Consider the following 21096-nt stretch of genomic DNA (forward strand, 5'->3'; position numbering starts at 1 on the left):
TTTGGGAGCTGGGGTTGTGGCTCAGTGGTAGAGCACTTGCCTAGCATGTTAAAAGCACTGGGTTCGATTCTTAGCACTGCATATAAATAAATGAATAAAATAATAGTCCGTTAACATCTTTAAAAAAAATTTTAAATGACAAGTTTTATGAACTTTTTGAGCTTTTCTTTGTTAATGCTGAACCAAAAAAGCAAATAACCCTGGGTAATTTTAAAATGTAAAAGCAATGCAAAAATAATCACTGCTTAAGATTATATCTGATGAATAATTTAAAATGTACATTCAAAAAATAAAGCAGTCCACACATACAAGATGATTTTAGTAGTATTGGTTTTATGATAATATTGCAATATGCCAGGCATAGTGCTAGATGTTCAACTGTTATATATGTAAACCTTCTGACAATACTGTAAAACCCTATTATACCAACTTTCACAGGCTTATAAAGGTTAAATACTTGCTTAAATTCAAGTCAAGTTAATGAAGTAGAACTGGAATTCAAACTCAAGTTTGCTAGACCCCAAGTATACTTCTTCCATCAAATGTCCTTATGAATTCTGTTTTTAAATATATTCAACCATGTCCAATTCTTAATACCAAGAACTCTAATTTTTTACTTGGGCTGTTTATACTTTTAACACCAGCTTAAATAAAGATATCAACTACAATAAATACACACACACACACACACACACACACACACGCAGAATTTTGAAGTTTGATAACTAAAGCAGTGCTCTACCATTGGCCAATAATTTATCTGGAAAACTGATGAATATACAAAGAGCTTTTAATTCCACAACTTCTAATATTAAAATGTTTTATACTCTTCAGAAAATTTACAAGTCTTCAGTCTGAATTAAAGCAGAGGCATCTATTAACACCACCATAATGTGTTTAATTAAGGAAAACAAAATTAGCCAAAAATGCGTTATTAAAAAGTAAATATTTTTTCTTGAGAAATTTCTAAAAAACTCATTTTGGTAGGGTGGGGGAGTATCTTCTGTATAAATAAATTGATAAATTTTCGAGATGCCATTACCTACCTCCAAATAAGCCAGCCTACAATAGAAGGCTTGTGACATAAAGCTAGTGTTAGGATAAGCTTAAATGCCAGAAAAAATTCTGACAGGGTATATAAGGCAGAAAGGGATAATTAGGGCGGGCCAGGTGGGGGCAGGAAGTGAGGAAGTGATTGAGGGAGGAAAGAAAAAGAAAGAGAAGGAACAGTTTAAAAAGGGATAGAATAAGTAAAGAAAGAAAATTAAAAATAAAACAAAAAAGGGGGAGACCAAGCATCTAGGGTTCTTCAAATTAGAACATACTAAAAAAAAGAACCTAAACTCCATACTATACTATAGATGAAGAAGAGGAGGAGAGAGGACCAAACTACTGTTTGCATCAAATTAAAAAAAAAACAAAAAACAAAAAAACTCACACACCAATCCTATCTTATTAAAAAAAGAAATACATGAAGGCCAAGTGCAGTGTTACATGCCCACCATCCCAGCTAGCTGAACTAGGAGGATCTCAAGTTTGAGGTCAGCCTCAGTGAGACCATATCTCACTAAACTGGAAGTGTATATCTGTGTGTGATGCTCTGGGAGAGAGAGAATTTACTTTTTAGCCAATACTAATCTATCTTCATTAGTCTAGTTTTACAGTTCAGGAAGGAAGCCTAGACAAGGTCACACTCACATATATGGCATACTTAGGACTAAAACCCACTCTTTGACTTACAATTAATTCATATTCTTACAGCTTCCATAAGGACAAGCTACCTATTACACTGAGCACCATACAATCAGATACATGTCTTCCTCTAGCAGGGGTGGAGGATATTGAGATATACAGCTATTCCCCGATTTTTCTGGGTTGTTAATAATCCTATAAACAGGGTTTGACAGTTTTGTATTACAATAACAAGAAGGAATTACTCCAATTGATTATTATTCTTTATATATAAATATATATAATATATTCTTTATAGATATATGATTAAGCTTTAGAATACACACACACACACACACACACACACAGTTAGCCCTAACTTGAAACTTTCTCTGGACTCCCCTATTAACGTTCTACTTAATTCCTCCCTCTCTCTCATACATATCCAACAGAATATTTTGAATGTACTCACATGATCTGTTTAGGGAACAAAATGACTTTCCACATGCTATTTTATCAAATATTCAAATTCATATCACCTTAAACTGTTTCTCTGAACTGAATAACTACAGTTTCACTATCTTGAAGAGAACAGCTCGCCTTTTCTTTTTTAAAACAGAATTAATTCTGCTTTAGTATATACTTAGAAATTCACTTTTCCCTATATAACTCAAGTATGAAACTGCCATTTTATGGATTTTTATACTGCAATCACAGGTTATTCAAGTCAAATCACTTTTCTACTTTATTAGTTAAAACACACCACATAGTTTCTACTTTTCACTTGTCTCCAGGCAAAAAATAATGTGAAACCCTAAGATTGGGATGAAGGGGTATGTATGGATTAGACAATATAAAATTGTAATTTGAAACAGTTTAAAAAAATAATTAAGATCACTACTAAGAGTATTTCCAACATCCTCCCAAGCACAAAGGTATTACTTTATAATCAGCTCCTAATAAAGAAGATGTTCCCTGTGATGCTAGACAGCTGGAGCATTTCACAGAGAACAAAACACTTTAAAAGAGTTCAACATAAAATTTTTTTTTACTAAAAACCTATATTAAATAAAATTAGGGACACTAGTGTTTATTTGAAAACCCCACTACATTACTACATTATTATTGCTTTTTTGTTTATTTTACAACTTGATGTTAAAATCCAAAGCGACTTTGCAGTGCTTTAAAAGTATTAATGGATACATTAAAAATACTTAGGCAGTATAAACATGAATTGGAAAAAAATGTTAAATGGTACTTTACCAACAAACATTTCATGAGTAGGTGTCCTAGTAGTAAAAGTGGATACATCTGAAGAAATGGGAAGGTGAACATCACCACTACTTTTTGTGAGGAAAGGATTTAAGCTTGGAATGGCATCATCAACAGCATCTAAAGTAGCAGAGAAAGGATCTGTGCAGTCCAAATGTATTACGGCAAAATGAAGAAAGGAAGTAAATAAATTAGTATTGCAATTAGTCAAAAGATGCAAAGTGAAAAGTAGTAGCTATATTATTGTTTATTAATTTAAATGCAAACACATCTAATGGAAGAATTGCATTTAACATATTTTAAAAGGAATCTTTAGGGAAAGAAAAAAAAAACATTTATGTGTCCATTAACAACAGCAGCAGGTTAAGGATTTGTTCTCCCAACATTAGAAAGCCAACAGTTAAAAGAGAATAATCAAGATGTTTCCATAAAAGAGCCACTCACCTTGACCCACCTTCCCTGTCCTAGGTGACAATGAATTGGCTTTGGTTGCACAGCTGTGTTTACTCAAATAATTGACACAAACAATTGGTATAAGTGTGGTATAAGTAAACTTTCAAAAAGAAGGGTGATAATTTCAAATTAGGGGTAAGAGGCTATTTATAGTATGTGCAGTATTTCCTGTACCAGCTGAGAAGTAGGAAATAAAATGTTAAAATGAAGAAAAAAATTTAAGGATGGAGAAAGAGATTTTTGACATTTAGGAACAAAGATGAAAAACTGCCATTTGGTAGAGGGCAATAGCTTTGAAGGTCTAGCTAAGAGCTTTAGAGTCTTTCAAATGATTTTTTGATGGAAGATCAAAAGCAATGTTCTCATCATAGGACTAATATACTAATTACTGTAATCAAATCCTACATCTAAAGTTATTCTAGAATCAGATTTCCTGTACCTATACTTCATTCATCATAATCATTCTAACAACTAAAATTCATTTACCTATATTCTTAAGCTTTGAAGAGTGAACTAAAGAGAAGAAAAAGAGTAGCAAAAAAGTTTAAAAAGACTTTTGTTTTCTATTTTATAAATTAAAAACAAGAATTCTACATTTTTAACCAGTAGAAGCTTCTTGATTATTTTTGTTAAGTTCTTCACCTTCACTGAAGAATACAGCGGTACTTCCAGTAGTAGGCATTGTATTTCACTTTTTTAAGACTGAATAACTGACAAGAGGGCAGCAATGACCTAAGGATCAGCTCACTGACTACAATATGTCAGACACTTCCTTTAAAGTCAAAAAATAAGAGTTATTCAGTCAAGTAAATTCAATGTTCCAAAACCCTAAACATGACTATTTGGAAGAGGAAAATACTAAGAAAACACTGAGCTCATGGGTTTGCATAACATATATTTTTAATAAAACTGTAATATTTATATAATATGAAGTCCTATAAACTTCTCAAAAGTATGCTGATTATGCTATTCAAACTCAAATGATGTTTTAACATTGTCTTCCTTCCTATCTACTACCCAGTAAATGAAACAACAGGATAAAGAATCAGAAAAAATAACTCAGAAATAAACAATAAGAAGCAGATATAAAAAACTGGGTTTTTTATACTAACATAAAAAGGCAATGCTATCTATTCTAACTGCTCCTTGCATAAGAAAGGAGTTGCATTAAGTTTAGACTTGACCAGTTGGGATAAGTACTATTTTAAACTTAATAATGGCACGGAGTTTTAAAGTACAAAATACTTTGTTGACCATGTAATATAAAACATCTCTCTAATCTTCCAAGCCAAAAAAAACCAAACAACAACAAAACAAACAAACAATGAGAGGAGTCATTAAAATAAAAAGAACAGGGCCAGGGATGTAGCTTGGTGACATTCTAGGCATTTGCATTTGCTTAGAAACCAGCTTCTAATCTACTTGATAAAATATGATAGGAACTTTATATCTTGTAATCTATTATTAATACTTAATAATTATTTATAAATTGTCCTGGGTCTGAGCCCCAGTACAAATGTGCATGCATGCATAAATAAATAAATGAATAAATTGCATTTCAATAGCAGATCCATTGATTCATGAGAAAAAACATGTTTAGTAAGGTTACCATTATCTGCTGTTTAATTGATTAATACCATTTTATCTAAGCACCTAATTTTAATCATTTTCTATTATGTGAAACATTTGAGACGAATATGCAGAAACACGTACAAATGCATTATACTGTAGATCAATCAGACAATAAGAAAAACCAGCTTCTGATCTACTTGGTAAAATATTATAGGAACTTTATATCATTGTAATCTATTATTAATACTTAATAATTACTCTAAATCTCCTAAGCTTTAAAAAAATAATTTTGTCCATTTTTTGAATCATTATTCACATGAAAGTTTAATTTTATGGCAACTAGAGTCAGGGAAAAATAATTTTAAAAAGCTAAAACAAGGACTGAAATAACACCATGGTCATATTATATATAGTCTTGGGGTCTTAAACACTTGATAATCTATATTTACAAATGAAACTGAATTTTTTAATGAAGTATTGTGTGCTTCATGCCAGTTAAACATAAAGCAAACGAAACTTCAGAATGGATAATTCTTTCACACTTAAATTTTGAAATCCTAGGGCTGGGATTGTGGCTCACCAGTAGAGTGCTCGCCTAGGTTTGAACCTAGGCCTTGGGTTCAATCCTCAGCACCACTTATAAATAAATAAAATAAAGGTATTGTGTCCACCTACAACTAAATATATATTTTTTTAAATTTTAAATCTTGCTTCAAATACTCAAAAGTGCACTGAGCTGATAATATTATATATTTTTAGATGCACTGTTAACTCAGTTTTCTTAGTAATAAAAACCTAAATCTTTTTGGAATATCAGTATTCAACACCAAGTGCTTGTTTAGACTCCTGACCATTTCTTGAAAATCAAAGCCTCCCTAACAATGCAAACAAGGGAACAGGGGAGCTTGTGTTCTCTCTTTCATTTTCAGGTGGAAGCTTAATTTATCTTCTCATATAAATACACAAAGTCTTGGGCTGGGGTTGTGGCTCAGCGGCAGAGTGCTCACCTAACACGTGTGAGGCCCTGGGTTCAATCCTCAGCACCACATAAAAATAAATAAATAAAGGTATTGTGTCCAACCACAAGTAAAAAAATATTTTTTAAAAACATACAAAGTCTAGGAATACAAATGCTTATGATAAAATAGTTATAAGAAATTAAATACTCGTTCTATTATTAACATACATATTTAACTAATAAAAGCAAAGTAAGCACAGAACAAGATTTGGGGATTATTTAAAAATCATACTTTGTCACATGCTGCAAAAAGCATGATATAAACTTTTAAAATATTAAAGTGTTCAGATAAATGGCTAATTTCAAAATACTTCAAGATGATGAAATCTTTTCATGTGTTAAATTTCTTTATGATAATCTGAAAGTTCTTGGCTTCAAACAATCTTCAGTTATTTAGTCATGCAGAAGTCAAAACCCTAAAATTATCACCAACTTAGAAGTCAAGTATCTTTATGTGTAAATCAAGACAGGGTTTAGTTCTGCTTAAATTGAAGGGCTCATTCCTTGTATGTTAACAAAAAAGTTTTAGAAAAATAATAGTACAATTTCTATTGCCCCTGTTCCCACTGTTCTTGATTTTGACTTTTGATGGGCTCACTACTCATGCATTGTGAACTGAATGTTAAAATCCGAGGGGAAATTTTATGAAAATAACAATGCAAAATAACATAAAACAAAAATAGACATGATTAAATATATTTCACATACTGTGTTTATGCATAGATTATTATGAAATAATTTGTTTATAGGACACCAAGTAATTCTTAAAGCTGAAAGTACTTAATTATTCTCCCACAATATAGTCTGTTTACTTTCATGAGTTAAATCACTCCAAAAACTTTCTCATTGAAATTAACTAAGTATGTCCAGATAAAAACCACTAAGAATTTCACAATTAAGTTTCTTTGAAGTACTAAATATACTAATTTCATTAAGCCTTCTGTTAAAATTTTAGTCTACTCAAAAAAATAACTTTTCAGTCTTAGTTTATTAGAAATAGGAAAAAGTCAAAACTACTTAAATGGTCATGTTAATTCTAAAGCAATTAACAGAAGAAAAGAAAATAAGCATATAAATTTGTCAGATTGACAATCCTAAAATCAGGATATAACCAAGGAACAAATATATCTCTTACGGTAACTTTAAAGTTATTATTTAATTATTATGTTTTCAGAAGTTTACTCTTTTGATAAAAGTAAATAGGTATGGGGCTGGAGTTGTAACTCAGAGATAGAGCACTTGCCTTGTACGTGTGAGGCATTGGGTTCAATTCCCAGCACCACATATAAATAAGCAAATAAATAAAGGTCCATCAACAACCAAAAAATATTTTTTAAAAAAAGTAATGGTAAATCATTAGAGCATTTGGAAAATAAATATATGTGGATATATATATTTACACATATACATGCCAGGAGTGGTGACACATACTTGTAATCCCAGGGACTTAAGAGGCTGAGGCAGAAAAACCACAAATTCAAGGCCAGCCTCAGCAACTTAGGAAGGCCTCAAGCAATTCAGTAAGACCTCATCTCAAAATAAAAAATAAAAAGGGTTGGGATGTAGCTCAGTGGTTAAGTACCAATGTGTTCAATTCCTAGTACTAAAACAAACAAATAAAGAGATGTATAAACTCTAGATTTTGATTTCCAACCTATTAAAAATCATAATTTTTGCTGAAATGTTGATAGAATTGAAACCTTAGGACTTAGAAACTCCTTTCTTAACCTTAATTTGCTGCCTATGGTTCATTCTTCAGTATTTTTGAAATACTGAATTTAAGCTATCTTATCATTTTTAGAAATTACTCCAAGATCTTAAGATTTTGCTAAATTAACTAGTCATCAGCCTTAATTTTTTTAATTCATTAAGACTCACAAAACTATCCTAAAAATCTACTGTTTTAGTGTTTTACTGTTTGTTGCCACACCATAAAATAGAAATAATCTGCCCAGAACAGGAGAAAATATCCACTTAGTCAACTAATTACCTGTTAAATGAATTTATTTAAGTACCTGCTATATATCAAGAAGTGCTCTAGGACTGGGGCTGGGGCTCAGTGGTAGTGCACTTGCCTGGCATGTGTGAGGCACTGGGTTCAATTCTCAGCACCACAATAAAGGTCTATCAACAACTTAAAAAATACTTAAATTAAAAAAAAAGTGCTCTACACACTGGGAATATAGCAATGAACAAATTATTTTTAAAACTCCTGACTTCACATGGCTTACATAATAGTATACAAAAGCAGTACTTTTAAGAAATAAGTACTAGGGCTGGGGTGGTGGCTCAATGGTAAAACAAGTGCCTGGCATGTGTAAGGCACTGGGTTTGATCCTCAGCACCACATATAAATAAATAAAATAAAGGAATAAAAAGAAAGAAAGAAGTACTAAAAAATTTTTCTTGAAATGCAAATCATTAAAATAAAGAAGAGAACAACCTAGTTCAAATGCTGTAAAAACTTTGCTATGAGTGATAAGTCTATCAATTTAGATTTTAAAATGTAAGCCAATATAAAATTTAACTTGAGACATTTTCTATTTAGTATCCTTCCCTCCTAGAATACCCCCTTTTCCTTCATAGCAATTTTTAAATAACTATTTTATAAAATAATACTTATATATACAAACAAAAGCACCAAAAACAACCCAAAGAAGCAATTTGAAAACCAGATATCTAAGCAAAACTGTGTAGAAACTGACATGGACTAGGCACTTTCCTTCTAAGATGATAGGCTATGGTCACCTCATAATCAAAAAACTCTTCAAGGGTAGCAAATATTCTTGCTGGTGCTAGGGAGAAATTTTATAAGTACCAAAATCTTACAGGTCTGAATAAATCAACATTAAAGCTTGTCATGAGATACCTGGTCACAACATACCTGACTACCTGATAATACCATCTAAGTTTTTCTAGAACATTGTCATACACTGACAAAGAAGAGGGTTTTCCCTGAAAGTAAATTTTTTCCTGTATCAAAAGCAAATTTCTGATTATGGTATCAAATTCACATTGAAAGAATGATTTCATACTTAGAAAGGTGGCCTTGCCTCTTATATTTAATTCATCTTCATTAAACAATGTAAATTCCAAAATTCCATTCATGAAATGAAAATGTCTTCAAGCCATAAAATTAGTTCAGTGCCACTTTAATATTTCTCAAGTTCTCATGTATCAAGTGTAACCAAAAACTATATAAATGAATAAAACATCACACAATGGAGAGGGGAGAAACTTATACAACATATAAAGTAGAAATCATTAATGCTTACCTCCCCATGTACTTGCTACCTGAGAAGTACTTGACATAGGATGTACAGATGGATGAAAAGTTGGCTGCTGCAAATCAAGCAGGTCATTTGGCAGCTTTGATGTGCTAGGAAAATATTTTGGAAAGATATGTTATTTCCTAGCTAAACTTTGCTAATGAGCCACCACCCACACACAAATTAAAACATTAAAAAGTAAAGTGGGGGCTGAGGATGTGGCTCAAGCGGTAGCGCGCTCGCCTGGCATGCGTGCGGCCCAGGTTCGATCCTCAGCACCACATACCAACAAAGATGTTGTGTCTGCCGAGAACTAAAAAATAAAAATATTAAAAATTCTCTCTCTCTCTCTCTCTCTCTCTCTCCCCCTCTCTCACTCTCTCTCTAAAAGAAAAAAAAAAAAAAAAGGAAAGGGGAAAAAAGGAGCCCCAATGATGTAACCCTCAAAAAGAGGAACAGTTTCTGCAGGATAAGAATTGTATGTCCTTCATTTAACAACATATTTCTAAAGAGGCCTGGAAAAGTATTCCAATACTGTGTATTAAATTTACATAGAATTCAAGTAATTATAGTTTTTCTGGAAAGAGTCAATGACTTCCCCAGAAAATACTGATTTTCTTTTGTTATATTCCAATTAGTAAAAATGGTAATTTTGTCATGTTCCATTTCCTAAATATGAAATATCATTTCACATTCTACCAATTACACCATTTAGCACCATCCCTTTTGTGTAAACTTAGGGATAATCAAAGTAATTTACTTCATAAATCAAAGTAAACCTGAAAAAATCTGCAACACTTTTATTAGAATTTTTTGTACCTGAATAACCAAAGATAACCTTAATCTCTCCCCATACCTGTTAGAAGAACTAGGAGTAGAAAATATGTCAATGGCTGGTGCAGTCATTATTCCCCCTGCTGAGGTGGACACAGGAGAGGCTGCAGTTGTTAAAGAGGTATGAGGTTTCTTTGCAAGTTCTTTTAGGCGCTGCTCCTGTTGAGAAAGGAAACTATCATAAGGAATTCAGAAACGAGATTTATTTTTACAGCCATCAAGAAAAAAAGTGCTTTCTAATTTTGTTTAGAAAGACAGCAGAAGAGTATTTCCAGTTAACACCCATTATTCTGTCCAGATAAAAAATTAGACTGTTTCAACCCATGTGATAACCACAAATTAAAAACTATTAAATTTGTGTAGCATCTCAATTACTTTATGAATACCCATATTTGCTTTTCTAAATAAATAAAATGTACTCACTTACCTTTAAAGCTTTTAAACGTGCCTGTTCTTCCTCTAATGCTGCTTGCTTTTCCCTTTCATCCACTTTGGTCAGAGATAGGCCAGTGCTTGCCAGAGAAGAGACTGCATTGGAAAGTGTTGTGGCCCTAGGATAATTGGACAAAGGTCATTTGATTTTTCTGTCAAATAATTTACATTAGATCCAGGTCATATATGCTCTTGGCAACCCTGTCATGAGTAAGTTCTAATTGTAAACTTAACTTACAAACCCAAAGCTGTACTTCAAATGAAATATTTTAACTAGTGGCCTACAAGATTAGAGCAAATTAGAACATCGTTGACTTAGAATTAAGTGTTAGACTTTGGAAAAGATTCACAAGAGTAGAACCTGACTCTTCTAAACCCCAAGGAGAGGGAACCAATGCAATTGGGAAAGAGCCCTCATATTCCCAGGAGAGTCCTGACAGAAAAAAGCATTACATTTCTCATAGGGAAATATCCTTCGCCAATTTAAACCTGGTTTTGGGTAGTGCTTCCATAAGAACACCAAACCATGAGCATCACTAAGTAATGTTATGGCTAGGTATGTTTCCCTATAACGACATTTGAAGATGTCATTCCCCCAAGGACTTCAGATTCCTTGAAAAGAAGATCAATTTCAACCCAGCCACTAGGTTATGTGGTATCTCCTTTCTATGTGCAGCTCTTCTGCCAAACTAGAATTGCCTTTTCAAATGGATTATGTGTGCACAATGCATCATTTCTTATTAGCAGGTTCGCAGCAAGACTCCCCCTCCTTTCCCTTTTATCAAAGATTTATCCAAACCATAAACTCAACATTAAATTCCAAGATAAATAAAAATATGTGTTAAGAGAATTCTAGCCAGAAAAACTATCCTGACCTTTATTAATTTTCCTTTACCACAAACTAAACATCATTAATTTCTACTTTTAAGTACATAAAGTAACAATAATATTTAACCTAAAAGATACAACTCAGAAGAGAAAGGAATAGTAATATAGTTGTGATAAAAATCCAAGAAACATGATAGCTTTTATGATAAATACTTCAAGTAAAGTGGTACATGTGAACATTACTTTCTCAAACAATCAAACCTTCACATTTAGACCCTCATGGCACTTCAAAAGCCCATTAGAAAATTCGAAGTGCAAATCCAGGATTTAAAAAAAGTATTAAAATTCATTAATGACTTTTCCTCTTGGAAATTATTTAAATTTTATTACTAGGAAAAAAGAACAAAAGGAAGATTCTCATTACACTTTAAATTCTTTACTGTTGAAAGGAAATTTTCATAAGAAAACATGAGATTTACTCAAGTAATTACTCAACATAAAAATCATGTCACAACACTGATTTGAGACGATTTGTGTTATTTTCAATTTGCTAGATTAACTGGGAAATTAGTGCAAAATTTGAACTGATTAAAATATGACGTGTGAGAAACCAATCCCATGAACTGGCATTAGAAAAAGATAATGAAATTTCATGTCAGACATTCTTGGTTTAAGTTCCAGCTTTCCAATTATAAATTAATATAAAGTATATTATAATTATAAGGAACAATATAAATCAATGCATTATCTTTATGAGGAATGCTGACATAAAAACACTTCTGAACCAAGGCATTATTGTCATCATCTAAAAAGACACTGACATTTATTGAAGGTCAGGGAGTATCCCAAGAATTAACATGTATTAATACATTTAATCCTGTTACCAATTCTTTAAGGTTGACAGTATAATTAAGCCCATAATATAGATAATTAAATCAAGATAGGGAAAAAAAAGTGACTTGAAACTTGATTTGGATCATCTACCCCCTCAGAAAAACCACTCCCACTCTTTGCCTACAAACAATAATGTACCTGCTTGCAGCTGTAGAATCTTTGATTTTCTTTCCTTCCAAGGAAGCTAAATGTTGTTCCAAAGCATCAAGAAGACTACTGGGGGCCTAGAATTGTACAAATATTAAGACTTTCATAATAATCAGGTCATTGGCCAAAATAAATCAAGTGTTATCTAACATGAGAGCAACAAAAATAGGTATGTTCCTCTGGCACTAATGAACACTGAGGAAGAAGTTTTAGGTACCTAATGATAATGACTACTATCTTATTATATAAACATGACCTAGCTGGAGGTACTAATAAAAATACAACGAAAATATAAAAAACTGAAGACTATGTAAACATGAAACATTAAAAAGATCTTGTAAGGACTTTAATTTTTTATACTTATTTAAATTTTAAGTGAAAAACATACTCCTAAAATCTAGACATATTATTGAGCATGCAGCAGATACTCAATTATTTGCTGAGTAATTAAATGCATCCAAACATTACTTTAGGGTAGTTACTGATAAGTGACATGGAAGATTAGCATCAAGGAGATGCAAATTAAAATTACAATGAAATACACCTTTTTATCTATGAGAATGGCTAAGATTAAATAGATGAGCTACATCAATTGTTAGGATATGAAACTGGAACTCTTATATACCACTTGTGAGAACGTATCACCTGTAAAAGGATCAGGTCTTTTATAGTTAAATACACATTTACCTAATGACCCAATTTCACTCCTAATTATTTACCCAACTACGTAACCACTCAGTTTCACTAATTATTATTATTAACTCAAAAGAGATGAAAACTTATCGACGTAAGAAAAGACTCATTTAACAATGTTTTAAGTAGCTTTATTTATATAGTCAAGAATCTGAGCAATCCCCAAAAACATTTGGAAAACTGTAAGTTCACATAAAATGAAATACTACTTAAAAATAATGAAGAATGAATTAATTAATGGTATATTTAACAACATGGAAAGATCTGGAAACATGTTTATCAGCCAGATATAAAAGTAAATACTTATATGATATTACAATACACAAACACATACACACACCCCTCTTATTTTTGTCTACTGTTTCTAACATACAGCTCTGACAGCCTTTGTAACTTCCTAAGAGTGAGATAGGGATATAGCTCAGAGGTAGAGCACTTGCCTAACATGCACAAGGCCCTGGATTCAATCCTCTACACAGGTTGGCGGGATTCCTAAGAGTGCTTCAGAGATCAGGAAGCAAAGTCTGTCTTTCTCACTTCCTGCCTCCTTTCACCTCTCCTTTTTCTCCCCAAGGCAGGATATACAAACTAGGATTTCTCTCCTCAAGAACCATTACAGAAACTAAAAACATGCTCTAATCTTCTCTTCTGTCTTGAAGCTAGCCATAAAGTAATTTTCTGATCTACGTTTTGTGATAATAGATCATTAGACCCAACATTTCAAAAGGAACCCTGTCCCACACCTGGGAGAAAGGCAGACCGAATAGAGAGGCCTTGAAGAATCTGAACAGACAGATCTGAGTTTTTCCAGTCAGTTTGTTAGCATTAATCATACCCCTTTGTCTAATCATATTTCTAAGGGTTGTGCATGTTACCCTAAAGGTCAGTTCAAAAAGTTTCTTTGGACCAAATAATTAGATGTTTGGGGGAAATGACATGCCCAGAGAGGGCATGCAAGCTCCACATCCCTTCCTACATGCTTCATCTTATGAAACTCTTTATCCTTTATAATAAGCCAACAAACCTGTTTCCCTGAATTCTCTGAATCACTCTAGCAATTAACCAAACCTGAAGAGGACGGTTATTAGAACCCTAATTTATAGGTAACCAGTCATAAATACTGGTAAAACAGCCTCCTATTGATTTACATCTCAAGTGGAAGAGAGATAGCACATTTGGGGACTCTGGGATCTGGAGTTCTCTTCAGGTAGAGTGTGTTGGAATTAAATTGAACTTAAGTGAATTAGGAGACACCCAAATAGTGTTTACAAGATTGCTTGCTTGGTGTGTGTGGGAAAAAATCTCATACATCTGGTATCTCAAATGATCTGTGTTGTGAGAGTATAGTAGGATACCCAAAGTTTAAATCTGTATTGCCACTGAATGTCTACAACTAATATAACAAACATTGATTCTATTCATATTAAGTTCAAGAACTGATAAAATTATGCTACAAACCAAGTATTTCTTATCTGAAATGCTTAGGATCAGAAGTCTTCTGAATTGCTTAATTTTGAATATTTGTGTATATATATAATGAGATATCTTGGGAAGGGGTCCCAAGTCTAAATATGAATTTATAGGTTTCACAATATATCAGAAACATAGCCTAAGAGTAATTTCAGAAATACTTTTTTGTGTGGCCACATTCTGACTATGGCCTGTCACATGAGGCCAGGGGCCACATACAGAATCTCCCACTTTTTGGAGCATTTTGAAGCATCTCTAAAGCCTATATCAGAATTCAAACTTGTAATTGTACATGAAGGTGGACACAAAAGATTGGGGTGATGAAAATGATCTGTCTTGAATGGTATATTGGTTAAACAAATGTCTATATCTAAGAAATTTCACTGAAATGGATACTTTATACAATATTTTTTAAAAACTGAAGACTAGTTTAAAACTCTTGGACTATTGGTCAAATATCAAACTAGTATTCGGTTAAGAGTCAAATTTCTCTCAAGAGGAAATTTTTCAGTACGCAGGGCAAGAATGGTTCACTATTTAAGCAAAGCAAATGCATCAATGACATGGGGGGTAAGTACAAGGGACTGTACCCATGGGCACTTAACCACTGAGCCCCTTTTGTATTTTATTTTGAGTTAGGTTCTCACTAAGGTGCTTAGGGCCTTGCTAAGTTGCTAAGGCTGGTTTTGAACTTGCAATCCTCCTGCCTCAGCTGCCCAAGCTGCTGGAATTATAGGCATGTATCACAGTTCCCAGCTCAATGACATTTCTTTACCTCAAATACTCTATGGGATTTGAGAAGTTTCTGGTTACACAATCCAAAAACAAAAGAGGCAGCACCTAGCTAATTCCTCTTCAAATTATAACTTTAATCATTTCTTTCAGTATTTTCTCTAAACAGTATATACCAAGACCTTAGCACAAGGAGATCTAGGAGAAAACTATTTTTAAAATAAAAAAATAGACTGTAAGATTGATTTTTATAATGAAAAGAGAATATTATACATGTACATCCTCTCCCCCAGCAACGAATCTGTTAATCAGCATTTTACAGATGATAAAAGTTAAAGTATAACAAGAGCTTTTAGTGCAGATGATCATGGGGGTGTTAGGATTGTGATTAACATTTAAAAAGCCCTTCTAACACAACAGCAGCATGTTAGCTATCTTGCAGAAGATCACTGAATTCATAAAGTAAACAACACTAGCAAATCCACTGCACAGATAAATCGCAGGTTAAAACTGTGCCCATTCAAACTATACTTCAATTTTTTCTGAAGGGTTTAAGAGGTGGCTTACAAATATCAAATTTACAAGTCATGACAAAACATTTCTAAAATTCCTAAGCAAATATAACTTTTTGAAAACACAAATATTTCAGTTAAGAGTTAAAAAATGTGATGCTTCACATCTTAGAGGAATTTCTAAAAATAATAATAATAATAAGTAATTGCTAATTTCCACTCTTCTACATTACCATCATCTTACCTAATGTGTAGGCAACTTTTGGTTCACTCCTGAAAAACTTGTGACTCACCAAAAGAATGCCTGGCTTGTTGTTCTTTTTTCTTAACAATCACCAATAAAGAGAGAGGGAAGGAGGAAGGGATAAAGGCTGGCCAACCCTGCCCAATTATAATGCTATGAATATTCAAGTACAAATGACGACAACAGGTAATTTCTATGTATTATTTAATATTTACTATTTTAAAACAAAATATAGAGGAACCTGGCATGACAAATTAGGTGGATAATGGAGCAATCGGAAGCTGCCGGATAATTTTATACTGTACATTCTTCAAGCAATACCTGTGTCTCATACTCAGCCCAGAATAACATGCTCAGTCTTAATGAAGCCAATTCATCTCATGTGGACATATGCATGAGTGCTTTACTTACATATAACCCACAACTAGATCTACTGCCTACTTAGTCTTGAGATCAGAGGAATAAATCAGAATGAATGCAAAGAAACACAATGAGAAACAGTGACAACAAAGTGTTTGAAAGATGTCATTGAATGGTTCAAAACAAGGTAAAAGAGATGTCACCTATTAAGAACAAAACTGACATAAGTGATTTAACAAAGACAGTTTATACCACACAAATACTCAGTAAATGAAACACTGAGAATACGCCAGAAGAAACTGCAGGTATAATGTTTCTTTCCCACAATTTTTTTAAAGATGATGATAAACAACAGTTAACATTAACTAAATATTTTTTACTCTTCATATGTTTTAGGTATTAGCTCATTTAATCCACAATCTACTGTGTGAAGTAGGTAGTATAATATTCCTATTTTACAGATGATGAAAGTTAAAGTATAAAAAGTGACTTCCCCAAAATCACCAGGCCAGCTAACTGCAATCAGGACTTAAGCTCTGGTAGTTTAACTACAAAGCCCACTCTCTTAATTTTTTATTATACTTTGATGTTTATCCCTATTTAATACTCCCACCTAAGTCAAAGCAAAACTTTTTACTTTTTTAAAAAAACAAACAAAAATCTTATGTAAAATAATTCTCTACCACTAATATAATGAAAATTTTGTACAATACTATTCTAAGTTCAGTTCCCAGGTTTTGTTTTTACTTTTTCTTCCTTTTTTGATAATGACTGGGTGGGGAGAACTAAAGGAAATAAATAAAGGATTGGTATACAACAGTAGCAGGAAGAATGATCATTTATGTGATCATTATATGTGATTATAATGTTAAAACAATCTTCAGGAATATATCAAAATGATAAAATCTGTGTAGAAAAATTTACACTGATCTCTTTGACAGTAGGGATTATAAACTATCCATCATCTTAGCATTACAGTATACAACAGAAAGTGAACCGATATTTTAATAATATACTTACCTGTGAAAGGTCTGGTATATCACCTCTGTCAATTCCAACTTGCTGTAAGAAAAAGCATTATATTTAGCAGATAAAATTATAATAAAGATTTTTATGAATAAGTTGTGGGAAAATTAGCTTTCCCTGATGATTACCAAATGTATGGTCAGTTGGGTAGTTTAGGCTTTATACATATGTCAAGGAATATCTAAACAGGATATATCTGTGTCCATAAAACCCCCAACACACTTCCACAAAGTTCAGGAACAAGGTAGTTTTCAGGGAAAAAAAAAAAGTTCCTACAAATTCTAGCACATAACTTAAGAAAACTGCATCCCATCCTGTGGCCATGTTTCATTTGCTACTCATTCTTTTTCTCAACTTCTGAGGATCCAAGAATGATGTTAATAGCTCATTACTGCCTGAGACATGTGTCCCCTTGAAACATATTTCAAAAGGTTACTATTGCCTTTACTCCAAGAACTAAGATCTCTTAATCAAAGTGCAAGCCCACATACAATATCATGACAGAATATTTTAAGGCAAGGGAGTCCTTGTATCTCTTAGATCATATGGAGCAGATGGTTCTGGAGATGGAAGTGCTTAAAAACTTATGCCAGTAACTATAACTACCAAATGCAAAGAAAGAACACAAGAGGACAAAGAGAAAAATCAACAAATTAACACTTATTTTAAAAATTTTACTGCAATCTGAACATAAATTCTACCCTCATATGTTTTTAGCATATGACTGATTCTAAAGAAATATTTTTTAAAAATATATTTTTTAAAAAAAAGAATTGTAATACAAAAAAAATTAAACATCTCCAAACCAAAAAAAAAATCACTAATTTATCCTTGAAAGATCTTTAAATCCAAAATAAATTTCAGTAGGAACCTAAAATAGCAGAAAAACAACAATGGTAGGGCTGAGGATATAGCTGAATAGTAGAAAGCTTAACTAACAGGCACAAGGACCTGGATTTGATCCCTAGTACCATAAAACAAAAACAAAAAGACTACAAGGTTATTTTCTTTAAAGGTCTCATCATCCTGTTCTATACTATTCCATCAGCTAAAGAATAAAATACTACTATAGCTTTACAGCTTAGAATCACTATCCTGCTAGTTTCAGGGTACTGTCTTTGATGTGATTGATCAAATTATTTTAGGGAGATATCTGTAGCAGTAACAGGTAGACAGCGGAGAAAAGAAAAACCCTTGAGAGCTGCCCCTGGGTTGAGAAGATAATGGCCCCAAGCATTACCACAACTGTCTTCTGTGATAATTTCAGAAAAGTAATTTTTAAAGATTCACAAAATTAGATTATCCTATAACCTACTTTTATGATAAATAAATATACAAATGCACTTCTATATGCAAACAAAGACATTTTCAAATATGAGTCTCCTGATGCAGGAGAAATGGAATGTGTACTGACATAGAATATTCTCTATCACAGTTAACAGAATAAACCTTTTGAAATACATGGTTCTAAACATAAAAATCACAGCCTATGTGGTATATCATTTATCTTATTTTATAGAGAACAATTTAAAAATAGATGATTTTAATATGCCCTATTGAATTAAATATGTAGCATATGTTTTATTAAATATTATATCACATCTATACCTACTACAGAATTCATTTTGGCATATTAACATGACCATATATATACATATATATTCTTACTATACTGAAGACCTATCTTTCATTTGGATAATGAGTGATTTCCTCAATACTCATACTTTTAGATAAAAAAAGCAAGTGAGGAGGCACAGTCCCTGAAAGACACTTTACCTCTGCAACTTTGAGAAACTCTGAGATTCTTGTCATCCTAGTTAAGAACTTCTTATAGATGTCAAGACCTTCTTTGCACTGGTTCTTTTTCATATCAAAATATTTTTCTGCCAAAAATAAATATAAAAATACTTTTATTCACATCAAAATATAACACTTAAAAGGAAAAAAAAATTCAGTAACAGCTCCCAAAATATCATATAGGTCTCAAAGGATATACTCTACAACAAAAACATCAGTGTTAAATTAATTTAGCTATTTAAAGCAAATTAGCCAAGAGATGCTATTATATTAAAAAGAGAAAAATTACTTGATTTTACTCATATTAGTAATTTGTTCAACAATACTGCTACCCTCAAAATTTCCTGGGTATATATTTCCATGTATACGTATCATACTTTACTCCACATTAAAAAGCACTAATATTTATACAATTATTTTTACTAACAGTGCATTTGTATTAACATATTAAATGACAACTTCACCATGTTCAAAGTCACTTGGAAAGCTCATTTAACTTTAATGTGAACAGCGCTAACAGCACTACAAATTCCTACCGTACCTCAAAGTAAAAGGCACCCATAAAAATAAATGTTTAATGCATTAAAAATAATTATTCATTTTAAAATTAAGTATATGGACCAAAGTATAGCTCAGTGGTAGACAATGTATAGTATTCAAGATGCCCCAAGTTCAATCCTCACACACCCCTGCCCAAAATTAAATAATTAAGGAGTGGGGGGGAGTCAATTTTACAAAGCTGATTATGGAATAAAATATGAGGAAATAAGATTTCTGTAGAACCAAAATTTGGTCCTACAGAAATCTTATTTAAAGATTAAAATATATGCCATAAAATTTACTATCTTAAAGTCATTTAATTTTTAATGGATTTCTTTTTTATATTTCTGAAATACATAAAAATACATAAAGAAATACAGATACAAAGTTCAATTGGCATAGCTTGTAACTCCAGTTAATCCAGACGCTGAGGCAAAAGGATCACAAGTTCAAGACCAGCCTCAGCAATTCAGCAAGGCCCCAGGCAAAAAAAAAAAGGGGGGGGTGCAAGGGGTTGGTAGGAATATAGTTCAATGACAGAAAGCCCCCTGGGTTTATACACAGTACTACAATATACAAATATATACAATCTAAGGTCTTCTAGCTGAACATTCTGATTATAAAAATATGAATTTAATAACTTGCACAATCAGGCACAGACTTTTCTACAAATAAATTATAATGAATAAACATATTGCAATGAATTTTTAGGCAGCTTTAAGTAACAACTCAGTAAATATTATTTATTCATATAACAAAATATTATTAGGCTACAACAGTATTTACCCAACAGATTAATAATTCCTTCATTGTATGCTGCAAATAGTCTAATGGCATCTTTGAACAGGAGCATGAAGGCAGCATTTATTACCCCATTTGTAAGTTCATTGCTATTAACCTGGAGGAGAAAAAGAAAATAAAATTAGCTAATTTTATGTTTTAAATGATAATGATAAATAGACTCCCTTCAAATTAAAACAGCAAATTCAAACATTTAGGCATATTAGAGAAAAAGTGTATATTTGCTTTCTATAATACATACATTTCATATGAATTTGCTAACATGTGAACTTTCTGGATTTCTTACACTTAAGAGTTACAAGCCAAATATTACAAAAATCTTAGATAAGGATTCAGATTTACATAAAAAACATAAGCAAACAAAACTGAAATTTTTGAACATTCATTTTTAGTTCAGAAATGTGTCATGTGGGAAAAAGTAATGGCATTTACCCTTTAACTTTTGAAATTCCTAGATTATATTTCAAAAAAGTCTTTTAAGTAAAAATTTATTACATTATGTACTTTTAACAGCAACATGGAGCCCATTTC

General features: G+C 32.2%; 1 protein-coding gene across 14 annotated transcripts in view; it reads right to left on the reverse strand.

Moving 5' to 3' along the window:
* Picalm (phosphatidylinositol binding clathrin assembly protein) overlaps positions 1-21096 on the reverse strand; it is a 100135-nt gene that overhangs the window by 25048 nt on the left and 53991 nt on the right. For 6 of the 14 annotated variants that reach the window (XM_013357661.4, XM_013357659.4, XM_013357660.4 and 3 more), the window contains 8 exons: positions 20551-20662; positions 19204-19310; positions 17422-17463; positions 12382-12467; positions 10517-10640; positions 10112-10248; positions 9262-9365; positions 2935-3084 (listed from right to left, as the gene is read on the reverse strand). In XM_013357661.4, the coding sequence (XP_013213115.1) occupies positions 2935-3084; positions 9262-9365; positions 10112-10248; positions 10517-10640; positions 12382-12467; positions 17422-17463; positions 19204-19310; positions 20551-20662 (862 nt within the window). The remainder of the gene's footprint in view (positions 1-2934; positions 3085-9261; positions 9366-10111; positions 10249-10516; positions 10641-12381; positions 12468-17421; positions 17464-19203; positions 19311-20550; positions 20663-21096) is intronic. The other 8 variants (XM_021725158.3, XM_078046815.1, XM_021725157.3 and 5 more) reach the window with 2 other exon arrangements.

This window comes from Ictidomys tridecemlineatus, chromosome 4, assembly GCF_052094955.1.
Source record: "Ictidomys tridecemlineatus isolate mIctTri1 chromosome 4, mIctTri1.hap1, whole genome shotgun sequence".
Classification (NCBI taxonomy): Eukaryota; Metazoa; Chordata; class Mammalia; order Rodentia; family Sciuridae; genus Ictidomys; species Ictidomys tridecemlineatus.